Source organism: Cryptotermes secundus, unplaced genomic scaffold (genome assembly GCF_002891405.2).
Source record: "Cryptotermes secundus unplaced genomic scaffold, Csec_1.0 scaffold508, whole genome shotgun sequence".
In the NCBI taxonomy this organism is placed as follows: Eukaryota; Metazoa; Arthropoda; class Insecta; order Blattodea; family Kalotermitidae; genus Cryptotermes; species Cryptotermes secundus.
The window spans coordinates 448,022-471,258 of record NW_019733326.1 but is presented as its reverse complement, the minus strand read 5'-3'; the positions used below and the strand labels follow the sequence as shown (position 1 = coordinate 471,258).

The following is a 23,237-nucleotide window of genomic DNA, read 5'->3' as shown; positions in this document are numbered from 1 at the left end:
TTACACCACCTGATGCCTACTTGTGGGAATGTTAAAGGAGAGTCTGTTTTCTCCCCCGCCTTTTTTTTCTCTCTTCTTCAGGACATGAGTAATATTTCCTCCTAGATCCCTTCTTATTAAACTACCGAAACACACTGTGTCACATCCCAGAATATAGTACTTCTCATTGTCCCACCTACCTTTACTCTTTCTGGAATTTACTCTTTCTGGAAACTTCGTGAGAAACGGATCTCTCTGCTTTTCCAGTCTCTGAAGTGTGTGTATTGGGAGACTGCGATGAGGCAATACCGATTAATAAGGCTTGCTGCCATGTACTGTGACGTCACAGCTTTGTCATGGTCGCCGCGAGGTCGTATCGCCTCGAAGCGTAGGACAGGAGCACGGAACCATACATGGCTATGCGACTGGTTCTGCAAGAGCCGGTCAGCGTCAGCCATTTGTATTGGCCGAGAGAAAACGTGGATTCTGAAGCAGTACATTTGCTACCCTCGTCTGAATTAGCTCCATCGTTGTGCCTTCTAAGTACAAAGCTCACAAAGTGAACGCATAACCAAAATATTGTTTCTCTCTTCGTCCGGCCCTTCGGGGGAGGGGGGGGGCAGAGTTGCATTTAAGCCTTTCAATAACATTTTTACCTGGAGACAACGGCCGTTGTAACATGAGCTACATGAGTTATGGCATGATCTGCTTTACAAAGTCTTCTGTACGAGTATATTGCACCTACATATACGCTAGAGTTACATGTAAAACTGTAAATAGCGGGTGCCCACAAGGAAGCGGACTCTTGACTCTGACTATGCAGAATGCCAACATATAAAACTGTAAATATAGATGTCATGTACTGCTGACTGTGCCGGCGGTAAATGACAGGCCCGTCCTCTCGTCAGAGAGAGCGCCCCACATCAACAACCCGCATCTGTCTGAAAGTAACAAAAATCTGTCCTTGGGCCCCCATATGCGGCTTGGCACACAGACAGGCTGACCGATTGACCCTCGGTCGTAACATAACTTTGACTTTTTGAGAGTTGCAGTTGTGAGAAATGAGAAGGTGGTAACTGAGGCGAGCGATAGTTCGGGGTTCCAGAGAAGGGGGACCGTCCGACGTTGGAAGCAGAAACAAAGCAACGGCTAGTGAAGACTAAAAGGCCTTTATATGTGACAGTAATCATTGGGGTGTGTAACTCAGTGAAACTGACGTAGTTGTTTGTAGTTACGAGTGGAAGTGTCCAGTAAATCCAGTTACCAAATGAAACCTCGTCTCTAGTCACACCACGTGACAGTATTATTTTTCCCTTCAGCAGGCCTTCACGAACCAAGTGCTCTTTTCAGTGCCGCGTTGGCACTTGTTTCATCACGCATGAATAAAGTACAGGGTATTGATTGAATTCAAAAGCACCATCTAATGCAACCAGTCCCTTAGTCAGTAAATAACTATAATGTCATATTGCCGGTCTGGACGCTATGCAGAAGAGAAATATATTTGTACCTGCTGGGAATCGAGACCCGATTTCTCGGTCGGTGAGGCCGACTGAGGTACCCTGACAGCTGTAAGGTTACTTTTGGGAATGTAAAGCCGTCCCTGTGTTCGACTGATGAAATACGACGGCATGAAGACGTATAGATCAAAGTATTTTTGGCTAGCTGGAGGTGAGTGGTCAGCTTCACGATCTGGCCCCTTTACCCCCTGGGAAAAAGACCCCGCTACCCATTGGATAGGAGTCTGTGTGGGCCCCGGAGCCGGTGTGGACGCTGCGGGAATCGAACCTCGGATCTCAACCCCGCAGACAGTCGCTATACCGACTGAACTATAGCGGCTGCAGTTTTATGAGACAAGTGAAGTAGTTCTTCTAACTATCCGTGTTTGTGATTTAATTTGGCTTAAGAGGATTGCACTTTCTTCAGTATATTATCGGCTCATTCTTCTAGTTGACTGTTGTACTCATTTCAGGAAACGTTGACGTAAAGGCAAAAGGTAAGGTAAGGTAAAGTTGCCCCTGTGCTTAGCTAATTAAGCACTACGCCATGAAGGCGTATGGGGAGTGAATGTATAGATCCATATTTTCTTGACCTCGGCACTAGTTGGAGGTGAGTGGTCAGATTCATGCCCCTGCCGCTTTACTCCCGAGGAAAAGCCCCCGTTACCCATTGGAAAAGAGGTTGGGTGGGACCCAAAGTCGGCTTGGATGAAATGGAGAAGTGAAAATTCTTGCCCCACCGGGACTCGAACTCCAACCCCTCCGTCCTCTAGCCCGTATCCAGCTTAGTCAATGTTGTGACTAGGATAAAGGCTGGAAAACCGAGAAATCGTGGTTGGATTTTCTGTAGAGTTTAAAGTTTTTGTCTTCGTCACAGCGTCCAGATGGGAACTTGGACCTATCCATCGTCCTAACCAATACGTAGGTACTGGGAGGGGTAAATTGGCCGGGGCGCGAATGTGACCACACATCCATCTAGGGTCCAGGTTAAGAATTCATGGAAGTATACTTCTCCCCTACAGACTATTCAGTTACACCATAGTAATGTTCTCTCAGCTGACAGTGTGTACTTGTGGACTGTTGACCCTCGTCAGGAAACGAGACTCAGTTCCCGTTGCGCCACTGAGTATCTGGACCGTAGATCCGGCCCGCACAAAGTATTTGCCAGCGGAAAACCGTTCCGTGCCATTTTGCATTCGTCGGTGATCTTCAACAGAGATGATCAAGGTTGCAAGCACAAGTCCGAACTTGTACATTTTGATGAGATGGACGGGCCATGTAGCAAGCTCTGGCCGGGTTGGCGCAGTGGTAGTGCTCTAATGATGCCCATTTTGTATGTCCTCGATTCAAATTTGTGCTGGAGCACCGTCCATTCTGATAAGGATTTGGGGCTCTCACAGTGGTGGTTGTGAAAAGTTCTATCTTCTGGGATGTAACGCCATATATTCCATTAAAATCAACCGATGTTTCGAAGGAACTTGTCGCCACTATTTTCAGGATAGAAGAATAAGCCAAGCAAGATACCAGCGTGAAGCAGATACCAAACAAATGTCAGCTCAATCTTCAGGATCGAAGAATAAGTTAAAGAAGAAACCAGCATGAAGCAGGTAGCAAGCACTGCTTGCTGGAGGCGGCATGTTCCTTCGAAACTTCGGTTGACTTTAAACGAATTACACGGTTTTATATCCCAGAACATAGAACTGTTCAGCGTGTAATGAGGACTTCCGTACGACGAGTTACTTTAGAAATTCTCACGGTGGTGATTACGAGGAATACTATCATGTAGGATGTGACGCCGTGTAGTCAGGTAGGATGACTGTATTGCCTCCATCGTCAGGGTCCTGAGCGCAGCTCATTCTGCTCGCTGCTCGCCTGTTTGGCTTCTCGTCCCTGAAGATACAGGTACCATGTTTCTCTGAAACGTCAGTAAAATTATGTCAGAGTAAACGGCATCAACTCTCAGAAATTAATATTTTTCCTTCGTACGAAATTTCATTACAACCCGATGGGCCTTCACGGCCTGTTACAGGGATAGCTTTACTTTACTTTTTACGAAATTTCATAAAAATCCGCTGAGTGATCGTGACCTGTCAGTTGTTTTAACTAATTATCCTTATTTTGGAAAAAAAATAAAAGGAGGCTTATTAGATCACTTTGATGTGTGTCTGTAATTTTTTCCCCATGCGGTCCTTGTGTCTACTTACAAGGAAAACAGGCGATTAGATGTTCCCATAAATTCTTTTTATTTATTCACTTCGTAAGAAGAAGACACAGGAACCGACTTCGGAACTAACGTTTTGCTATTATACTCTGCTCTACTGACCACAGTTCCCTCCTTCACCTTGTAGCCCTGCAGTGTGACACACTTCGAATCGAATTCTACCGCTTTCAAAAACCTGCAACATCTCTCTGATACGGTTGAATCATTTTCATTCATACGTTGCAGAGTCTGCCGCTGGAAATAACTGTGACTCCGAACTTCCGAAGCGCAAAGCCGCGTGAAAGTTACTCTGCTCAAACGAAGCTGCAGACTTATTGTCATGGTAAGGCAGTCCCCGCGACCACAGTGGCCGCGCGGTCTAGGTCATGAACTGTCTTCGCCCGCTCGAACACTGAGATCGTGGGTTTCGAAGCCCACTCGAGGCATGGATGTCTGTATACGTTTGTTGTGTGTCTGTGTTGTGATCCCCGCCCAAGGAGTCCGGCCGACTGTGTAAAAGTTCAAGAAACTGAAAAGTAAGCCCTGGCTCAACAAAAGGATGTAGAGCCATAGATTGATAGATAAGGCAGTCCCCGTGCTTAATTAATTACGTGGCACGAAGAGGTATGGGAAACGGGAATATAAGCTCCACAAATTATTATCCTCGGCGGTAGATGGAGATGAATATATAGCTTCATGTCCCGGTTGACAGGGTGCCCTCGATACTCATTGGACAGGAGGGTGAGTATGCCTCAAGACCGGTCTGAGCTCTGGAGCTGAGGAAAAAGAAATCGTTTTCCCCTCCCGGGAATCGAACCACTCTTTCTTGGCACTTTATCCCTTACCCCAGTCGATTTACCGATTGAGGTATCCCTGCATTTTCGTCACTGTTAATTAAATTTTTGTCATGACCACGCCCTTTTTCATTTTTGTTATGGTACATTGGTTAGCAGCGGATATGGACCAGTGGAGGGCTCTTGTGAACACGGTAATGAACCTTCGGGTTCCATAAAATGCTGGGAAATTCTTGAGTAGCTGCAGAATTGGCGGCTCCTCCAGAAGGGCTCAGTTCCATGAGTAAGTAAGTACATTGGTTAGCATAGAAGCCGGGATAGCACAGTAGGTATAGCGACTGGCTACGAAGCTGGGCGACCGAGGGGTCGGAGTTCGCGACCCGGTAGGTTCAAGAATTTTCTCCACGTCGTCCAGACCGGTTCAGAAGCCCACCCAGCCTCCTTTCCAATGGGTACCGGGGATAAAGCGGCTAAGGCGTGAAGCTGACCACTCTCCTCCAACAAGTATCAAGAATTCGTGGATCTATACCTTCATTCCCTCATACACCTTCATGGCGTGGTGGTTAATTAGTGAAGCACAGGGACTACTTTTATAATGGTTAACATTTTTTCTCCGTACAGGAACGTTCTGGGTTCTAATCTCGGTCCTGAGACAAACTGTTCCAATAGATTTTTCGTGATGAGTCTCCTTAGAAACGATATTGAATTAGCACCGTAAATAGGCCACGCTGATTTCCACATTCTACGTATAATCTTGGTTCTTTCATCAGTAACTAACAATTGTTAGTAGTTTTACAGATGGAACATGAAGATTCACTACCTTGACCTCTAAAGCTCGCCATTGGATCCTATGCTAAGCCAGTTCATCCGATTTCACACCTCTGCAGTCTTCCAGTTACTCTTAAGGTGCGTTTAATTTTACCCACTGATCTTGTACAAATCAAGTCAAAATTATGTTACGACCGACGGTCAGTGGGCCAGCCCGCCTTGGTGCCAAGCCACATCTGGGGATGGACAAAAATATGGAAGCACCCAACAAAAAACACAATACCGTGACTAATATGGTGCAGGGGGCCGCGCCATAGCTCAAGCGGTTAGTCGCTGGCTTCCCACCGAGGCGGCCCGGGTTCGATCCAGGGTCTGGTCAAGTGGGATTTGTGGTGGACAAAGTGGCGCTGGGGTAGGTTTTCTCCGAGTACTTCGGTTTCCCCTGCCAATCTTCATTCCACCAATTGCTCGACAATCACCCTCACCTATCATCTGTGGCTGGTACAATAGGCCAGAAGTGACCGCAGTACAAAGGACTTAGTCCCACCCCACTAGCAATAAAAAAAATATGGTATAGGACAACCTCTGGCTTGCAGAACTGCTTGCAATCTCCTTGGAATGGATAAATAGAGGTCCTGTATGATTTGCAAGGGAGTCTTATACTATTCTTCCTGAAAAACATGGTAAGTTCTGTTAACGATGATGGAGGTGGATAGCGCGCACGCAGATTGCTCTCCAAAACAGACCACAAAGGCTCAATAATATCGATATCTGGCGATTGTGGGGGCCATGGCAGACGTGACACTTCATCTTCGTTCTCAGAAAACCAGTCCTGGACGATGTGAGCTGTGTGAACACGGGCATTGTCGTCTTGGTAAACAGCATCACCATTGGCGAACAAAGTTTGCACAATGGGATGGACCTGGTCGCCCAAAATGGTGACATAGTCGTTGGCAGTGACTTGACCTTGCAGGGTAATGATGAGTCCGACAGAATATCACGATATGGCTGCCCATACCATGATCGAACCCCCATCATGTTTCACTCTTGGCAGCAAACAATCTGGATCGTAAGCTTGGGATGGCGTTCTCCAGACGTAAACTCGGCTAGAAGTCAGAAACAGTGTGAAGGTGGACTCATCCGACCAAATGACCGTCTTCTATTGCTCCATAGTCCAGGTTTTATGACTTCGGCACCGCACTTCCCTCTTAGTGGCATTTTGATCACTGATGAGTGGCTTTGGAATTGCAGCTCGTCCAAAAATACCCTGCTTGTGGAGTTCCCTTCGTACTGTTTTGGTGCTGACAGGGTTTGTGAGCGTGACATTCAGTTCAGCAGTCACTTTTGCAGCTGTAGTCTTCTTATTTTTCGTCACAATCCTACGCAATGTTCGTCTTTCTCGATCAGAAGCCATTTCTTCACGGACCGCAATTTGCCCGGCCACTGGAGAGAAACCCTTAGACCTAAGGTGGAGGGAACCGATTGCAGTGTGAAGGCGGTTTAAACTATTTCCAACTGCTCATCACCGAGAATGTGGGTTCGAAATCTACACAGGACATAAGTGTGTGGGTTTTTAGCTCACTTTCATCATTTTGGAAAAATAAAACGAAGCTTGTACTGTCACCTTGCTGTCTGTCTATCCGGGGAGCCAGGATAGCGCAGTCGGTGTGGCGACTGGCTACGGGTTGGACAACCGAGGAGTTGGAGTTCGAGTCCCGATAAGGGTAAGAATTTTCTCAGCATCATCCAGACCGGTTGTAGGGTCCACCCAGCCTGCTGTAAAATGTGTACCAGTGCGTGAAGCTGGCCACTCAACTCCAACTACTGCCGAAGTCAAGAAAACGTGGATCTATATGTCTACTCCCTCATACGCCTTCGTGGCGTAGTGCACAGGGGCAGCTTTACTTTTACCTCAGATACTAGGGTGATGAATCAAGAAAAATCAGATCACGAGCATGCGACAAGAGAAATACACACAAAGTTTTAACGCTGAGAAGTAAGTGTTGGTGAGAGCGTAACATTAAAATGGATCTTAAAGCGGAATCACGTGGCAGGGTGTGGACTGAATTCTTTTAGTTCAGAATAGGAACCAGTGGCGGGCTCTTGTGAAGATGGTAGTGAACTTTCTGGTTTCATAAAGTTCCGGGAATTTCTTTGAATATCTGGTAAAACTATTAGCTTGTGGAAAAGAACTCTGCCCCTTTGCCCCATGCAGTCGGTTTCTTGTTTACGTAGTTACGATGTTTCTGCTCTGTCCGTCAGAGAAAAGGTAGAGGCTGCAGCCGGGCCGCGGAAGGAGTTTGTGTTATAGTTAATGATGAGTATAGGCGATGGTACGTATTGATAACGGTAGTCTGAGAACCCCGTTACGTTTGGTGAAGCAGTCCGCCTGCCGTCACGGTCAGATACTCTTGACAGCCCGCAGGACTAATGCAGGAACAGGATGAGCTCTGTGCAGGATGCGAGGTTGCGATATAATGCCGTGTAAAAGGTAAAGTTGTCCCTGTGCTTAACTAATTAAACACTACATAATGAAGGCGTATGGGGGAGTGGTATAGACCGACGTTTTCTTGACCTCGGCACTAGTTGGAGATGAGTGGTCAGCTTCATGCCCCGGCCCCTTTACCCCCCGGGAAAGATCCTACAGTACCCATGCGATAGGCTGGGTTGACCAGAGCTGGTCTGGACGACGTGGAGAAGTGAAAATTCTTGAACACATCAGGACTCGAACTCCGACCACTCGGTCGTCCAGCCCTTAGCCAGTCGATATACCGACTGTGCCATCCCAGTTGTAACCCATTGAAAGTAAACCGAAATTTCGGAAGAATATTGCCTCCATCTTCAGGGTCGAAGAATAAACCGAACAAGAAACCAACGTGGAAGTGGTTGACACCTGCTTTCACGCTTGTTTCTTCGTCGGTTTATTCTTCGACCCTGAAGATGGCTATATGTGCCTCCGAAACGTCTTTGTACTTTGAACGGAATACACGCGGTATATCCCTGAGGATAGTGTGGTCTTCAGTAGGTTCTAGTTGAAACTTGTAGCTCACTTCATGGAACAGTCCTACTTGAAAGGCTGGTATCCTGAGCCACTTGAATCCAGAGGGAGAAGATTAGTGATATTCTGGAGATACTGAGTTCAAATTACGCGCGAAACTCGGGTTATCCTGGTTGCAGTATTTGTTTTTTTCCTCAAGCAGATGCTAGGATAGTACACCGATTGGGCTACGACAGCTTCCTTCCGAGACCTTTCCAGTTCATTATTCATCAAACATCCCACCATATGACGCTTTATAGTCCATGAAATACTGGGAAATGCTTGAGTAGAGGAGCGACTGTTGTCTGCTCAGGAAGGTTCCGGTTCCAAGGGGTTAGTTTAGGTAGTTAATAATAATAATAATAATAATAATAATAATAATTTATAGATATTTAACAATCTCTGATACAGGCCAGGCGGGATTGCCTGGCCGACAGTCACGGCATAATGACCCCAGCATAGTGACCATCAGCCACCCGAGTGAAAGAAATACTTTGCCACCCCCGGACTAGAATTAAGGGACGTTTTCTTCCAATCACTGTCCCTGGTTTTAGATCTGGGAGCAAACAGGTGAAGTCCCTGTGTTTAACTAATTAAGCACTATTGGTGATTGGATGTGTAGATCCACATTCTATTGACCTGGGCACTAGCTGGAGGTGAGTGGTCAGCTTCAAGCCACGGCCGCTTTACCCCCGGGGATAGAGATGCCGGTACCCACTGGATAAGGAAGTTGGGTAGGCCCCAGAGCCGGTCTGGACTCTGTGGAAAGAACAAAATTCTTGACCGTACCGGTGCTCGAATCCCGACTTCGCTCTCATCCAGCCAGTCGCTATGCCGACTTCAGTAGATGTGGGCGTTAGTGACAGAATGCTACATGTGATGAGGTTTTAGGCTGTCTTAGTAAAGAGCTCTAGTTACAGCGTGTTACTGTCACTGCCCCTGCCCCGCTACTTCTTGCCATACTTCCCCCGCGCAACGTTAGGGAGCAGGTTGAAAAGGCGGCTGTTAAGAGCTTTATGGCTGCGTCAGGTACACGAATCATAACCTTGGCAATGTAAGGAAGTGCCTTCCGGCAGCAACGTGCAGTTGCGTCATGCCATCCAGTCCAATCGCGTTCCGCTCACTGCGTTCTTCTTCCTGTTTATGTTCGTGCGGCACCTTGTTTCTACCCAGGGGAGCGTACCCGGCCAGTGAGTGAGCGGGGCAGTGGTTGCAGATGAATTGTGGGAGGAAGCGAGGACGAGGCTCTGTAATTAAGGCCTCTGACTTGCCCGTACACGCACTGCAACACTTATCACAGCGTATTCGACCGAATCTAGTGAGAATAATTCCGTTGGGAACATCTGTCTATCTGCCTGTCTATATATGGTCCTACTGCCCTTGTGGACTTCGGCCGCCTTTTCAATTCTTGACCTATATATAGTCGGTATGACTCCTTGGACGGGGGATCAGCCCGTCGCAAGGCCGCTGTCTACACACAGAACAACAGAAAGAGAAAAGACGCACACAGACTTCCATGCCTCGAGTGGGATTCGCACCCACGATCCCAGTATTCGAGCGGGCGAAGACTGTTTTTGACTTAGACCGCTTGGCCTGCCACTGTGATTGTTTCGTTGGGAACATACCAGTCCATAAACACGGCAGTATCCTTTGCGCTTTTCTGAAATGCCTTTGAATGTGCGTCATGATGAGGTACTGACGTAAATTATTACGTCGTCAAAAATTTACTAGATTCTTTTTCTAACATGCGGTGGGAACCAACCACGCCATGCCGGATATCTCGTTGAACGCACACAACTTTTCCTCCGTGTAGTTGCCTGCTCAAAGTATGATGTGCTCTCAGATATGTGTTGGACAGTCAGTAATTAAGTATCTTAGTAGTAGAGCGGGGCACGCGGTAGCGTAGTTGGTTGAGACACTATGCTACAATCTGGAAGTTTCGCGGGTTCGATTCCCGTTGAGGTCATTGGATTTTCTCGATTGACCTAATCCTTCCAGCCGCGCTTTGTCCCTGAGACCTACTCAGTCTAACAGAAATGAGTGCGAGGAATTTTCCTGGAATTAAAGGGCGGCCGTTTGGCGCATAAGGCTGACCTCACCGCCATGTGTGAGCCAATTGTCTAGAAAATGTGGGAGCCTCGACGTCTCACAACCTTACATGGATAGCTATACCTTTTTACCTTACTTTTATTGGTAGAGCGAAGAAGTGCGTTACTCATGCGATTGCAGTGCCGTACGTGAGGCACAACGGTTCGGGTTCCATCCCAGGTCAGGTTACGTGGGCAAGGTGGCACTAGGACGAATAATCCCCGAGTACCTAGGTTTCTCCTGCCAGTTCTCATTCTGTCAGTTGATTAATCCACCTAGTCATCAAGCTAATGCATTCTCGTTACTGGCAGCGGCATTGAAGATTACTGGAATTTGTTCGTTAGTTTAACATAACATGTGTTACTTGTTTCAGGCTGGTCGAAATGGTTATTCCTCGCCTTGTACTTCTAGGAGTATTGTGTGTGGTGGAAGGCGCCGTCCAGACAGGGTGAGTCACATAGCAGAAGCACAGGGGCTGAAGAGATTGTATGTGTGCCCACTCTTGTGATTCTGCTATACAAATTTTACGTCATTGGTGTAGAGACGAGTTTAAAAACATAAACATTAGAATATACAAAACTATAATTTTTCCTGTTGTTCTGTATGGGTGTGAAACTTGATCTCTGACATTAAGGGAGGAACATGGACTGAAGGTGTTTGAGAACAGGGTGCTGAGAGAATATTTGGACCGAAGAGAGATGAAGTGACAGGAGGTTGGAGAAAACTGCATAATGAGGAGCTTCATAAATTGTACTCTTTTCCAAGTGTGACGTGTTGACCCCTACCTCCCCAACGGCACGTAGCGGTAACGTAGCGCTCGCGTAATAAGCGAGTCATCACCCCGCAACTCTTCCCGCGGTGACGTCACGAGCGGAGCCGAAGTTAGCCGAGTCCCCGCAACCTTGAAGCTATGCAAAGCGAGTCAACAGCGGTGACGTCACCAAGGGGTAACAGCGTTGCTAGGCTATACGCCACGTCACACTAGCAACAGCGAACGGAATAAAAGCCGGCTGAGCAGCAAGCGAGAGTCAGTGTGTTATCAAGGAGTTCTCAGTTCGCAAGTTACGAGCTACAGACGCGTGTGCGATAACCAGTTATATCTGGAGTGTGTAATTCAGGGAGACTTGTATAGCTCCCGCGTTATTAATACGTGAAGACTCTTGAAGATAGTGTTAAGAGATTTTGTTGTAGGGTTTGTAAAGTGTGGATACCCGTAACATTGTGATAATTAATTGTAGCCGATATAATTTGAATCATCAAGTCAAGGAGGATGAGATGGACAGGGCATGTAGCACGAATGGGATCGAAGCTGAATGCATATGGGATATTGGTGGGGAAGCCGGAAGGAAGGAGCCCACTGGGAAGACCAAGACGTAGGCGGGTGGACAATATTAAAGTGGATCTTAGAGAGATGGGATGGTACGGATTTGATTGATATGGCTCAGGATAGGGACCAGTAGAGGGCTCTTTTGAACATGGTTATGAACTTTTTGGTTCCATGAACTTTTTGGTTCCATAAAATCCTGGGAAGTTGTTGAGTAGCTGCGAGACTGTCAGCTTCTCAAGAAGGGCTCAGTTCCATGAGTGAGCGAGTGGGTGAGGGAGGTGTAGAGACGTTTCTTGGTGTGGGGTACGGGTGCAGCTCAAGGACATGGAAGCCGCTAGGAAGAGGAGAGGGTCAACCACAAAATTACTTAAAAAGCCCTAGAGTATACGGAATAGAAGAGGAATAACGACGTCGAGGCTCCCACATTTTCTAGACAGTCGGCTCACAATTGCCAGTGAGATTGTCAGCCTTACAAGCCGGCATGCCGCCCTTTACCCCCAGGAAGATTCCTGGATCTCATTTCTGTTAGAGGCTGAGTCGACCCCAGGGCCAAAGTGCGGCTGGAAGGATTAGGTAGATTGAAAAAATCCACCCCGTCGGGACTCGAACCCGCGACCTTCGGGCTCTTTTGTGTAGTTTGATCTCTCTCTGGACGTATATAAGCTAAAAAAGGATCTGAAACTTAGAATAAAGCAAGGAAACTTCATTCCACAGGAAGGGATCTGTTTTTCTGATTGTATGTATTATAAGTTATGGGCTTATCGAGTAATATAGTGTATCGTATTCAGAAATGGGTACGAAAGGCGTAAATTGTATAAAAAGATAACGTTAGTTGATCTCGTGTCCAGATGTGTAACCCTTTGAGCGCCATAAATGGCTCGGGGTACTTGCGTCAAAGTTTGCCTAGCCGAAGAGATGGCCTCGTTGCTAATCAAGTGTCAATAGATGGTATCAGATATTTAGATGAAAGAATAGACTTTCGAATCAGCTATACCTGCTGTTGTTTGAAGGTCACTAGAAGGAGATACTGTGGGTTTCTTCGTGCAAATGCATTAGCCCCAAAGCAGCCTTTGAATTTACGTGTATATAGGGTACTTCTTTGGCGACGCTTGGCGTTGAAAGTTTTAAGGGAAGTTGTGTGTTGCCTTATGATTTCCGCGGAACCTAGGTACTGGAGTGATGGCTAATTTACACAAAATATTTATATCCCGAATGTTAAACTTTATGTAATGGACTTCTTCTTAGCCCTTGGCCACGAGAACTCAGTACGTGTAAAATTGTCCCTGTGCTTAATTAATTAAGCACCACGCAATGAAAACGCGTGGGGGAGTGGCGATATAGCTCCGTCATTCTTGACCTCGGCACTAGACGGAGGTGAGTGATTGACTTGACGCCCTGGCCGCTTTACCGCCGGGGAAAAGGCCTCGATACCCATTGGATAGGAGCCTGGGTGGGCTCCAGAGCCAGTCTGGACACTGTGGAGAAGAGATAAAATCGTGACCTGCCAGGAATAGAACCCCGGCCTTCCAGACCGTTGCTATGCCGACTCCACAACTTGGACGGGAAAGGTTCTATTTTCTGTAGAAGGGCATTTCTCTTCGCTACCTTTCCCGGAATAGCTCAGTCGTGTAGCGACGGGCTACGGGTTGCATGTACGAGGTATAGGTGCTCGACTGCCGGTCTGAGGAAAGAGATATCACTCTTCTCTACAGTGTCCAGACAGGTTATTGGGCGCTCCCAGCCTCCTATCCAGCGAGCACCGAGAGAGTAAAGGGCCCGGTTCGTGAAACTGGCTACTCTCCTCAGTGTAGTGCTGAGAGGAAAAATGCATGGAGTTATGCCTCTACTCCCCTACCCATTTTCATATCATGTTGCTTAATTAAGCACAGGATCAACAATAGCTTTATTTTTACATCGTCTTTGGTCCACTCTGCCTTTCTCCGAAGGGTACTGGGGGCTCCCCTTCTCAGTATACCGCGGCCGGAGCCTCCAGCAAATTCCCAGGCCCTCACTGATTGACTATTTACTTTTATGCTAGCCGTGCCACTTCGTGGCTTGGTGCTGCCACACAGGGCCGGCTTTATCTTCACAATCCCAGTCGTCGTGCCGCGCAAGGAGTGTGGCTGTTGAAACATTGAAATCATGGGAGCCGGTATACCGATGGTCTACGGACTGGACGGCCCGGGTTCGATTCCCGGCAGGGGCAAGATATTTTCTCTTTTCCACAGCATCTGGACCGGCTCTGAGGCCCACCCAGTCTCCTATCCAACGGTTACTGGGATCTCTTTCCCCGAGGGTAAAGCGGGGGGCTCCATCTAGTGCTGAGTTCAAGAATGATGGAGTCATATCTCCACTCCCCCACACGTCTTTATGGCATAGTGTTTAATTAATTAAGCACAGGGAGAACTTGACCTTCACCTTAACAGTGAAATCGTGAGAGATTTGAGCCTCTCACGTCGCTGAGTATGACGCCCAGTCGGCTGGCACGTGACGTCTCCGTAGGATTCCCATGATTTGTTTAAGACAGGCCTTTAGGCCCTGTGTTCATGCCCTTGCCAGGGACTTCTTCTCTTTGCCGCTTATGAAGTCACTCTGCTGTGTCTGGGCATCCCATCGAATGAGTTAGATAACCGCTGGGGTTGAGTCTTTGTGAGCTGTTGCTGGTAGCTGTGTCCGGTGAAACCCAGAGGAAGGGGAACGTCCGCCGTTGGAGGCCGCTACCAAACAACGGCTAATGAAGACTGTAACAGACTGAGAAGACCTAGTGTGCCCTGTAGTGGGTTATGAAGTATGCAGAACAGTGAGAGCATAGTCCTTGCTTGTAGTTGCGAGTTGTAAGAGTTCAATAAATCCGATTACCGATCAAACCCCTTCTATAGTCACTCCTGTCACGTGACAACTGGTGTCAGAAGTGGGACTAGAAAGGGTCTACAAGGAGGCAGTGATGGCCTACTCTGGGGTATATTTTGTTTGAAACATCTTTGAATGCACGACATGAGGAGGCAACCTAACAAAATAAAAAGTCTGGGCTAGTTAGATTCTCATCGGACGTTGAAAATGGAATCTAGTAAATTCCCAATGATGTTTTAGACACAATATCTACCAATCTATGTCTCTGTAGTCCTTTTGTTGGACCGTGGCGGCTTTTTAAATTTCTTAATCATATACACAGACGGTGGGCCTCCGTGAACGGGGTAGCAGCCCGTCGCAAGGCCGCCACCTATACACAGAATAACAGAAGCATAGAATAAACGTACACATACATCCACGCCTTGAGTGGGATTCGAACCCACGATCCCAGTATTCGAGCGAGCGAAGACAATTCATGCCTTAGACCGCGAGGCCACTGTGATCTGCTTAGACACAATATAACACTCCAGAAGTTGCTTAGAAGAACCAAGGTACACGAAACGAGGCGATTTCCAGAACGAGATTCGAATCTGGAATCACGTGACAGCGATGTCCGGTCCTCCATACTCAGTTGTGACGTCAATCATTCGCTTCCAGAGCTTTCTCTCACCAGAACAATTGGTAGTTAATTCCTAGATGGTCATCTCAGACATCATAACAAAATTGTGTATTTTGCATGAACGGCCACGTAGGATCGTTTTATATAACGACCTTCCTCTGCAGCCTCGTGATACCTGCTATCACACCATCTTGTGTGACCTCCGCGAGAGTGATTAAGTCCGGTAATTACAGTAGCGCCCTTCATGTCCCAGCCGTTATACAGGGTGTTCTCTAGAGGCCTCAGTCGTGAAGTGAGCTTAGCTTCCTAGTGCGTCCGATCCTTGCACACGGCCTCATATACAGTGGGTACCGTGGCCTGTTTTCCTGGATGTAATGCGACAGGAACGCAGCCAGGATAGCATAGTCGGTATAGCTACTGGCTACGAGCTGGACGACCGAGGGTTCATAGTTGGAGTCCCTGTAGAGTCAAGAATTTTCTCATCTCCACATCGTCCAGACAGACTCTGGGGTCCACCCAGCCTCCTATCCGATGCGTATCCCGGGGGGGTAAAGTGGCAGGGGCGTGAAGCTGACTACCCACCTCCAACTAGTGCTGATGTCAAGAAAATGTGGATCTGTGCATCCACCCCCCTATACGCCTTCATGGCCTAGTGCTTAATTAGTTAAGCGCAGGGACAACTTTACCTTTATCCTAACGCGACAAGAGCGTGAAGCCGACAACTCATCTATGTCTGATGCAGAGGTTAAGAATGGTGGAGCAACACATCCACTTACCTCCATACATTTTCATGGCGAGGTAGTTAATTAATTAAATTTCTACTTAAATATTCATATGTGTACAATCACAGAGTGTACGGAAAATAAGGTAGCGACCGGCGACTAAAATTGCTTGACTGGTGGTTAATTTTCCACTTGGCATTCTGGAGTTGGCTTGTACAGTTTGGCCGTCTGTTTCGGTTACGTGTGGGTCAGAAAACGGCACACCGCATCCAAAGAAGCTAATATCAGAGTATGAAGAAAGCAGTCTTCTGGGATTTGGCACCGTGTATATGTGGTGTTAACCGACGTTTCGGAGGAACGTATCGCCTCCATCTTCAGGGTAGAAGGAAAAATATAAGAAATCTGCAGTCGAAGAGACCGTGAGAAATGTTACATAATATCAGAGTAGTTTGTAATTCATAGCAGTTAATCTTTCTAAATTCGAACGTGTTTCCACATTAGGCCCAGCGAGTATTTAGGGCACTCAGTAAGGCAGCAGAGGCTAGAGCCAGAGCAAGACGCCAGAAAATAACGATCCACCTTCTGTCTGTGATCCATCGTCTGTCCAACGGATTTTCAGGGAATGTTCGATCCAAGAATTCAAAGCGACTGAAGTATTGCAGCTCGGTAAGTCGTTAAGTGTGCGAGTCAGAGGAAAGTTCAGTGATGGTGGACTAGTGTTGATGGTTCCGATTCTGGGAAGCCATCCACTGTGATATGCAGGGCCCGGATTTTGATGACCTAAAAATATTTTTAAAAATTTCTAATAAAATGACCGAAAAAATCCATAAAAATGACCTAAAAGTTAAAAAACAATCTAGAATGTATCATGTCATGGAGAATCCAGTAATTGTTTTAAAATGTATTTTTAATCCTTATTAACACTGAACTCACTGTTACTCTTTTAAGTTCGTCCTCGCTTTTATATTGAAAATTAAGCAATATATGACTGAATTTGAAGCTAAATGTTTTAATACGATTTTTCTACCGTGTTGGAACGCTTATCAAATGTACATATACGGTAAATATTCCAATATTTCAGTGTAACCTCATTCAAAGTTGCAATAGATGACGGTCAACAGCGGAGATTCTCGAAAGTGAGTGAGCGCCTATTGTCTGACAGCACATTCTTGTGCTTGGAGAAATTCATTTCCACATCTGCAGACACAGTGGGGGCGTACTTGATGTGTACCAAATCACTAGCAGTAAGTTCTTCATTACTGAAAGCGCTGAAGGACTCTCCTGACAGAATTCGAGAAATGCTGCATAATGTTTCATAACCTAAGTTTTTATCTAGAACATGTTTAATTTTTCTTGACATCATTTTACCAATGTCCCCTGACACCTTCTCCAAATCACTGGCTATATTTTTCACGAGATCGAGCGAATCTTCTAGTGTTGCTCCTTTCTCCTGTAAGCATTTGAGTCCTACCGTCAAGGAACTAAAATTAGCCTTTATGAAGGCCAGCTGTCCTTCCATTTCAATGCAGGAGAACTGTTCCTGAGCAGCTTCAATTGCCCTCGCATCTTCTGTCTTCATTGAATATACAGTGTTTTTCACTGCCTGAAAATTATAGCAATAGTAAATTGTAGCATCAATCCACGTTCCCCACCTTGTGATGTCGGGTTCCGCGACCAGTGGAACACCAGGAGCCATAGACTTAAACTACATTTTACGAGCTGGAGCCTTGACGAAAATCTTCTTCGTCCTCGACACGAGAGCATCCTCTTGAGGAAATCTTGATCTGACTTCCTCCGTCACTCTATGCAGTGCATGAGCTAGGCAAGTAACATGCACCAATTTCGTATAAAACGACTTTTATTGACTTGCCTGCTTTAGAAATATATGGGGCCGTATACCCTCTGGCCACAGTAGAAACTTCGACCTGTCGAAGAGTTTACAAATTGTGGAATGATTAACGGATTCTGGCACCTCACTCGTAAGCAGAAACATTTCACTTGGTCCGCCAATTTCCAAGGTTCCAATGATGACGTTTGCCACGTAGCGAGCCTCCGTATCGCAGGTCTCATCAATAGAAACGAAAATTTCTTCCCATGCACTTTATTCCTAATCATTTCCAGGATATTGTTGTAGCACTGGGAAAGGTAGTTTTTCCTGAGGGTGGATTCATCCGGGATGGAACGACCACAATTCACTCCCATAACACTTTTCAGCCTTTCATTTTTCAAGAGCCCAAAATGGAATATTTGCGGGCAACAGAGATCTGTGAAAAATCCGATGACTTATTTTCGCCTTCAGATGAACACTGTTGCAGTAACATTTGCACAGATTTCGTTTTGTTCGAAATTTGCACTGCTGATATATGCTTGTTGCGGCCGATATGTTGTATCGTGAAACTTTTTTCTGCCGCTAATTTTGTGTCACATATCTTACAGTATAAACTGTTATAGTCAGTTGAAAATATATCTCCAAATTCAGCTACAATCTGCTTTAAATGACACGATTTAGACGACTTTGCTTTGGGCATCGTGATTAAATGAGTCACTAGCGCAACACAGAACTGAACTTTCCACACTGAGAACCTTTCGGCAACTGTATTTTTGTCTGTACGGTCAAGGGCGAGAAACCGAAGGCAGACGGAGTTTTATTGAGCAACAATGTGTCATAAAAAGCGAGGGATAAACTCCGTGATTTTAGTCCGCAGACGAACTGTACCGACCGAGCTACCGCCGCTTGTCGGCGAAGTTTAGTGCAAACTTTGGCGGATAGAGGGTGTCGCATGGTCAGCGCGGATTCCGACTAGAAATATTTGTAACTAGGCAAATTCCTTTGCACAGAACTTGGAAAAGGCCGCAGTGTCAGTGACCGCTGTCTTGCCCTGTTGCCAGCTTAAATGATTGTGATATGTATTGTCAGCACTTTCCGCAAAACGAGCAGAAAGGACGGGTCATTACCACAACTTATTATTGCATACTGTGGTAGCAGGTATTTGGGGTGCAGCTGCAGGCTGCCTTTGCAGAGGCAAGAGAAAGAACATTTTACTTGCATATTATTCTCATTTCTGAAAACATACGAGTATGTAGAAAAATTCCCTAAAATGACAAAAAATACCCTTAAAAGTCCAAAAATTTACCGAAAAATGACCCCAAGCCGAGAAAAATGACCTAAACTTAAAAATGACGAAAAATTACAAAAAAATGACCTATAAAAGTTACATTTCTGTAACCAGCAGCTCATCTGCGGGATTTATATATTTACGGGCATCGAATAGGATACAAGGAAAAAGATGACATGTCATCAAAATCCGGGCCCTGGTGATGTGTGTGTGTGTGTGGAGGCTAAGGAGCAGATCGGAAGAGCCGAGAGATAAACATCGCAGAAACTGCGTCTGAAGTGAGAAGCAGTCATGTAGAGAAATGGCGGAATTTATTCTGACCTAATTATGGGACATTTGGATCGTTAGACCGTACGTATTTGTAAACGTACAGGGATTACATAGAGAAATAAGTTGTATATGCAACTTACTGTATGACTGTGCCAAAGCTTGGACTGTAATAAAATTGCATTGAACTTTTTATTTTCCCTCATAATATATGGTACCAACATCCCATTTCCTGTAACAAGGAACCATATGATCGGGTACGCGATTGTAACAGAGTTGCTCTTAAAGGAATTGCATTTGTAGGACTTCTGACTTAATGGAGCCAGGCCCTTCTTGAGAAGCCTCTAGTTGTGCAACTACTCAAGAATATCCCAACATTTTATGGAACCCGAAGGTTCATTACCACTGGTCCCTACCCCGAGCCAGATCGAGCAAGTCAATACCACCCCATCCTACCTCTCTTAAGATCCATTTTAATATTGTCCACCCACCTACTCCTTGGTCTTCCTAGTGGTCTCTTTCCTTCTGGTTTTCCCACCTCCTCCATTAGTGCTACATGTCCTGCCCATCTCACCCTCCTTGACTTGATCATTCTAATTATATTTGGCGAAGAATACAAGTTATGAAGCTTCTCATTGTGCAGTTTTCTCCAACCTCCCATCAGTTCATCCCTCTTCAGTCCAAATATTCTCCTCAGCATCCTGTTCTCAAACACCCTATGTTCTCCCTTAGTTTCAGAGACCACATTTCACACCCATACAGAATCACAGGCAAAATTATAGTTTTGTACGTGTATGTTCTGATTTTTTGTATTTGTGGAAACAAGAACTATATATCCTTTAAAATGTATTAATCTGGCAAATTGTAGTTGTATGTGAAACACAGAATTGCAATTGACAAACTATAGCAAGAACTCCACAAAAATATTAAATGAATATGGTAACAACTTGCGGGGTTTCCTGTACACAAACAATTTTCTAGTTACTATAGGAATCTGACGATGGTGTATAACACACTGATATATTGGGTTTTTGGACTTTATCCATCGTCCTGGTTGGTCCAGGTTTGGTCCAGTGATTGAGGCTAGCTCTTTCTAACGGACCCAACAGAATAGGTGTTTTCCTTCACCTGAGGACGGAAACAGATCCAGTTTCCGAAACATCGTGTTTTTATTAGTTATCTTAAAAACCAGGACGATGGATAAAGTCCAAAAACCCAATATATCAAACAATTTTCTTTTTCGACCTTTTTGTCGTTCCATATGTCGGGAATTCACGAAGTATTTGCTATTCGTGTTATACGCAGGTGATGCAACATTGCCAGAAATAGCCGGAAACAGATGAGGAAAACACACACACACATATATACCGGGTGTTCCTAAAAGAATGGTGGGGTTTCATTGCCGTATATCTCCGTCAGTTTTTGCTGATGAATAGCAAAATGTATACAGACTCATAACGCGGCTCTCAAATTTTCATTTTGTATATCGCGCTCTTTCCTAGTTCCATTTTCGACAGTTAGGAGGCGTGAAATGTAAGATGGCGACCCAGCAGGAGAAGGCCTATTGCGTGCTGAGATTTGATTCCAATGACTACATTTTCCAACAGGACGGTGCTCCCCCACATTTCCATAGCATTGTGAGAGGTTTGCTTAATCTGGTCCTTCCACAACGATGGATTGGACGTGCTGCAGGTGAAGATGCCCCCCTTCTCCGGTGGCCACCCCGATCCCCGGACATGACTCCATGTGATTTCTTCTTGTGGGGGTACGTGAAGGACATGGTTTATGTACCCCCATTGCCCCAATCGCTCCAGGATCTCCGAAACAGAATCATCGTGCTGTGGAGACCATCACACCTGAAATGCTGCAGCGGGTGTGGCAGGAATTCAACTATCGCATTGATGTGTGCCGGGTAACGAAAGGTGCACACATAGAGGCACTTTGATGGATGTAAATAAAATTTGGACAGTTAAGCTTCCGATTGACACATGTTATGATTGTACACGATAATAAATACGAAATATGTACGTATCTAAAACCCCACCATTCTTTTAGGGACACCCTGTATATACAGGATGTTTCACGACTTTAGGGCGTAACTGAAGGAGGTGATTTCCTAGGTCTTTGTGATCAAAAAAGTTCATATAAACATGTGTCCGATTTTGGACGGTTACGGAGTTATGACCGTTTTAAACTCAGAAGAGAAGGTAACGATTACTGACAATAAACAGAACAAATTAATAAACCAGCATAATACATGATACATTTAAAGTATGAATGTAAAGTTAACTTCGTGAAATTACCTTTAATTTGAATTTATTGGTGCTTAAAGCTGATTTTCGAAAATGCCACCGCCGCCCACAACGCAGGCTGCCTCTCGGTTGTGAACCGCGCCGGACATACCAGCCCACCACGCCTTAGGTACCTCTCAAGTGTCGAGATAACGAGAACGCTCTGTCTGTAGCTGGCTAAAAATAGCGACCCGCCAGATGACAGACGCGGTTCACACGAGGGCGTGTACGGGAATGAAAAAACGGTCATAACTCCGTAACCGTCCAAAATCGGACACATGTTTATAATGAACATTTTGATCACAAAGATCTAGGAAATCACCTCATGCAGTTATGCCCTAAAGTCGTGAAACACCCTGTATATGCGGTATTTCGCTTCCAGGAAAACACGTTAACGTATTCAATGTTAGGCCTCTTGAGTTGAAGCCAAAAGACAACATATTTTAGCTGTATGTAGAGGCCGTTTTTTAGAATTGGTTTCTTAGTTGCGTGTGAATAGAAGAGAGGCGAGGTATAGCAAAACGAAGCGGGGCAGTGGATTTATCCGCATTCTGGAAGGGATGAAAGAGGACGTCCTGTAACCGAGGCCCCCACTACCCCTTACAAATCTCGCATTGATCATAATCAGTTAGTGGACTCGACCAAATCCAGTTCTGAGTTCTGTTTCATTCTCTATTTGGTATGCTGCCAGAAAATCGGAGATGGAGTATTGCTGTACTTTCTGTCGGGACACTGACTGTGCTGACTGGTGTTATTCGTGGTTTTCCACGGTAGTTTCCTTCCAAATCCTTGCAGCCGCACTATGGCCCTGTGGTCGACTCAGCCCGTAATAGTAATGAGTACCGGGAATTTTCCTGAGGTGTAAAGGACGGCCGGAGTGTAAGGCTGACATCACCATCTATGAGCCGATTGTCTAGAATATGTGGGTGCCTCGACGTCTCACAACCCTATAGGTCTCCACGGCCTGTTACAGGGATAGTTTTTTTTTTTTTTACGTTTATCCTCCCATCCGACTCTGTGCTATCCAGATGCTGAGAGTACCGTAAACCAAACCGCATATGAAAGTTTCTGATCCGTGTGACAGAACGGACTGGCGTCGTTTTGTAAAACTTTGTGTCAGTTCCCTTTATTTCATTAGTATTCCGAGGCGTGTGTTGAAACTGAAGTTTTCTTTAGTGGCCCTGTCTCTTAGTTACTTAAGCTTGGGTTTCCTGTGGTAGCGGTACCGTAATCAAGCGGCCGCAATATGACGGTGAATGACGTCACTAAAACGTTGCCAATGAAACAAAGGAACATGGTTTCCTAGAAAGCGTTGACCAACAACGATTTCTAGGAAACCATGTTCCGTTGTTTCCATAGCAACGTTTTAGTCATTCACCGTCATATTACGGCCGCTTGTTTACGGTACCGCTACCCGAGGAAACCCAAGCTTTAGTCTGCCATATACAAGTAAGCGGTTGTTGTACGGCGAATGCCTTACCAAGGAAGCTCTGGATGGGCTCGGAGACTTCAAACTAGGAGGGCAAATTATTCAAACTGTGAAATATGCAGATGACCTTGTGTTAATGGCTAAGGAAGAAACTGTGCTACAGGGCATGATTGATAGACTAATCGAAATTGGAAGGTGCTATGGCATGGAAATGAATGTGGAGAAAACAAAAGTAATGAAAATTTCGAGACAAC

General features: G+C 45.8%; 1 protein-coding gene across 3 annotated transcripts in view; it reads left to right on the top strand.

Annotated features, from left to right (window-relative positions):
* Positions 1-23,237, top strand: part of LOC111868014 (CD109 antigen) — a 126,988-nt gene that overhangs the window by 14,080 nt on the left and 89,671 nt on the right. For all 3 annotated transcript variants that reach the window (XM_023858351.2, XM_023858349.2, XM_023858352.2), the window contains exon 2: positions 10,736-10,810. In XM_023858351.2, coding sequence (XP_023714119.1) covers positions 10,746-10,810 — 65 coding nt within the window. In that variant the 5' untranslated portion in view covers positions 10,736-10,745. The remainder of the gene's footprint in view (positions 1-10,735; positions 10,811-23,237) is intronic.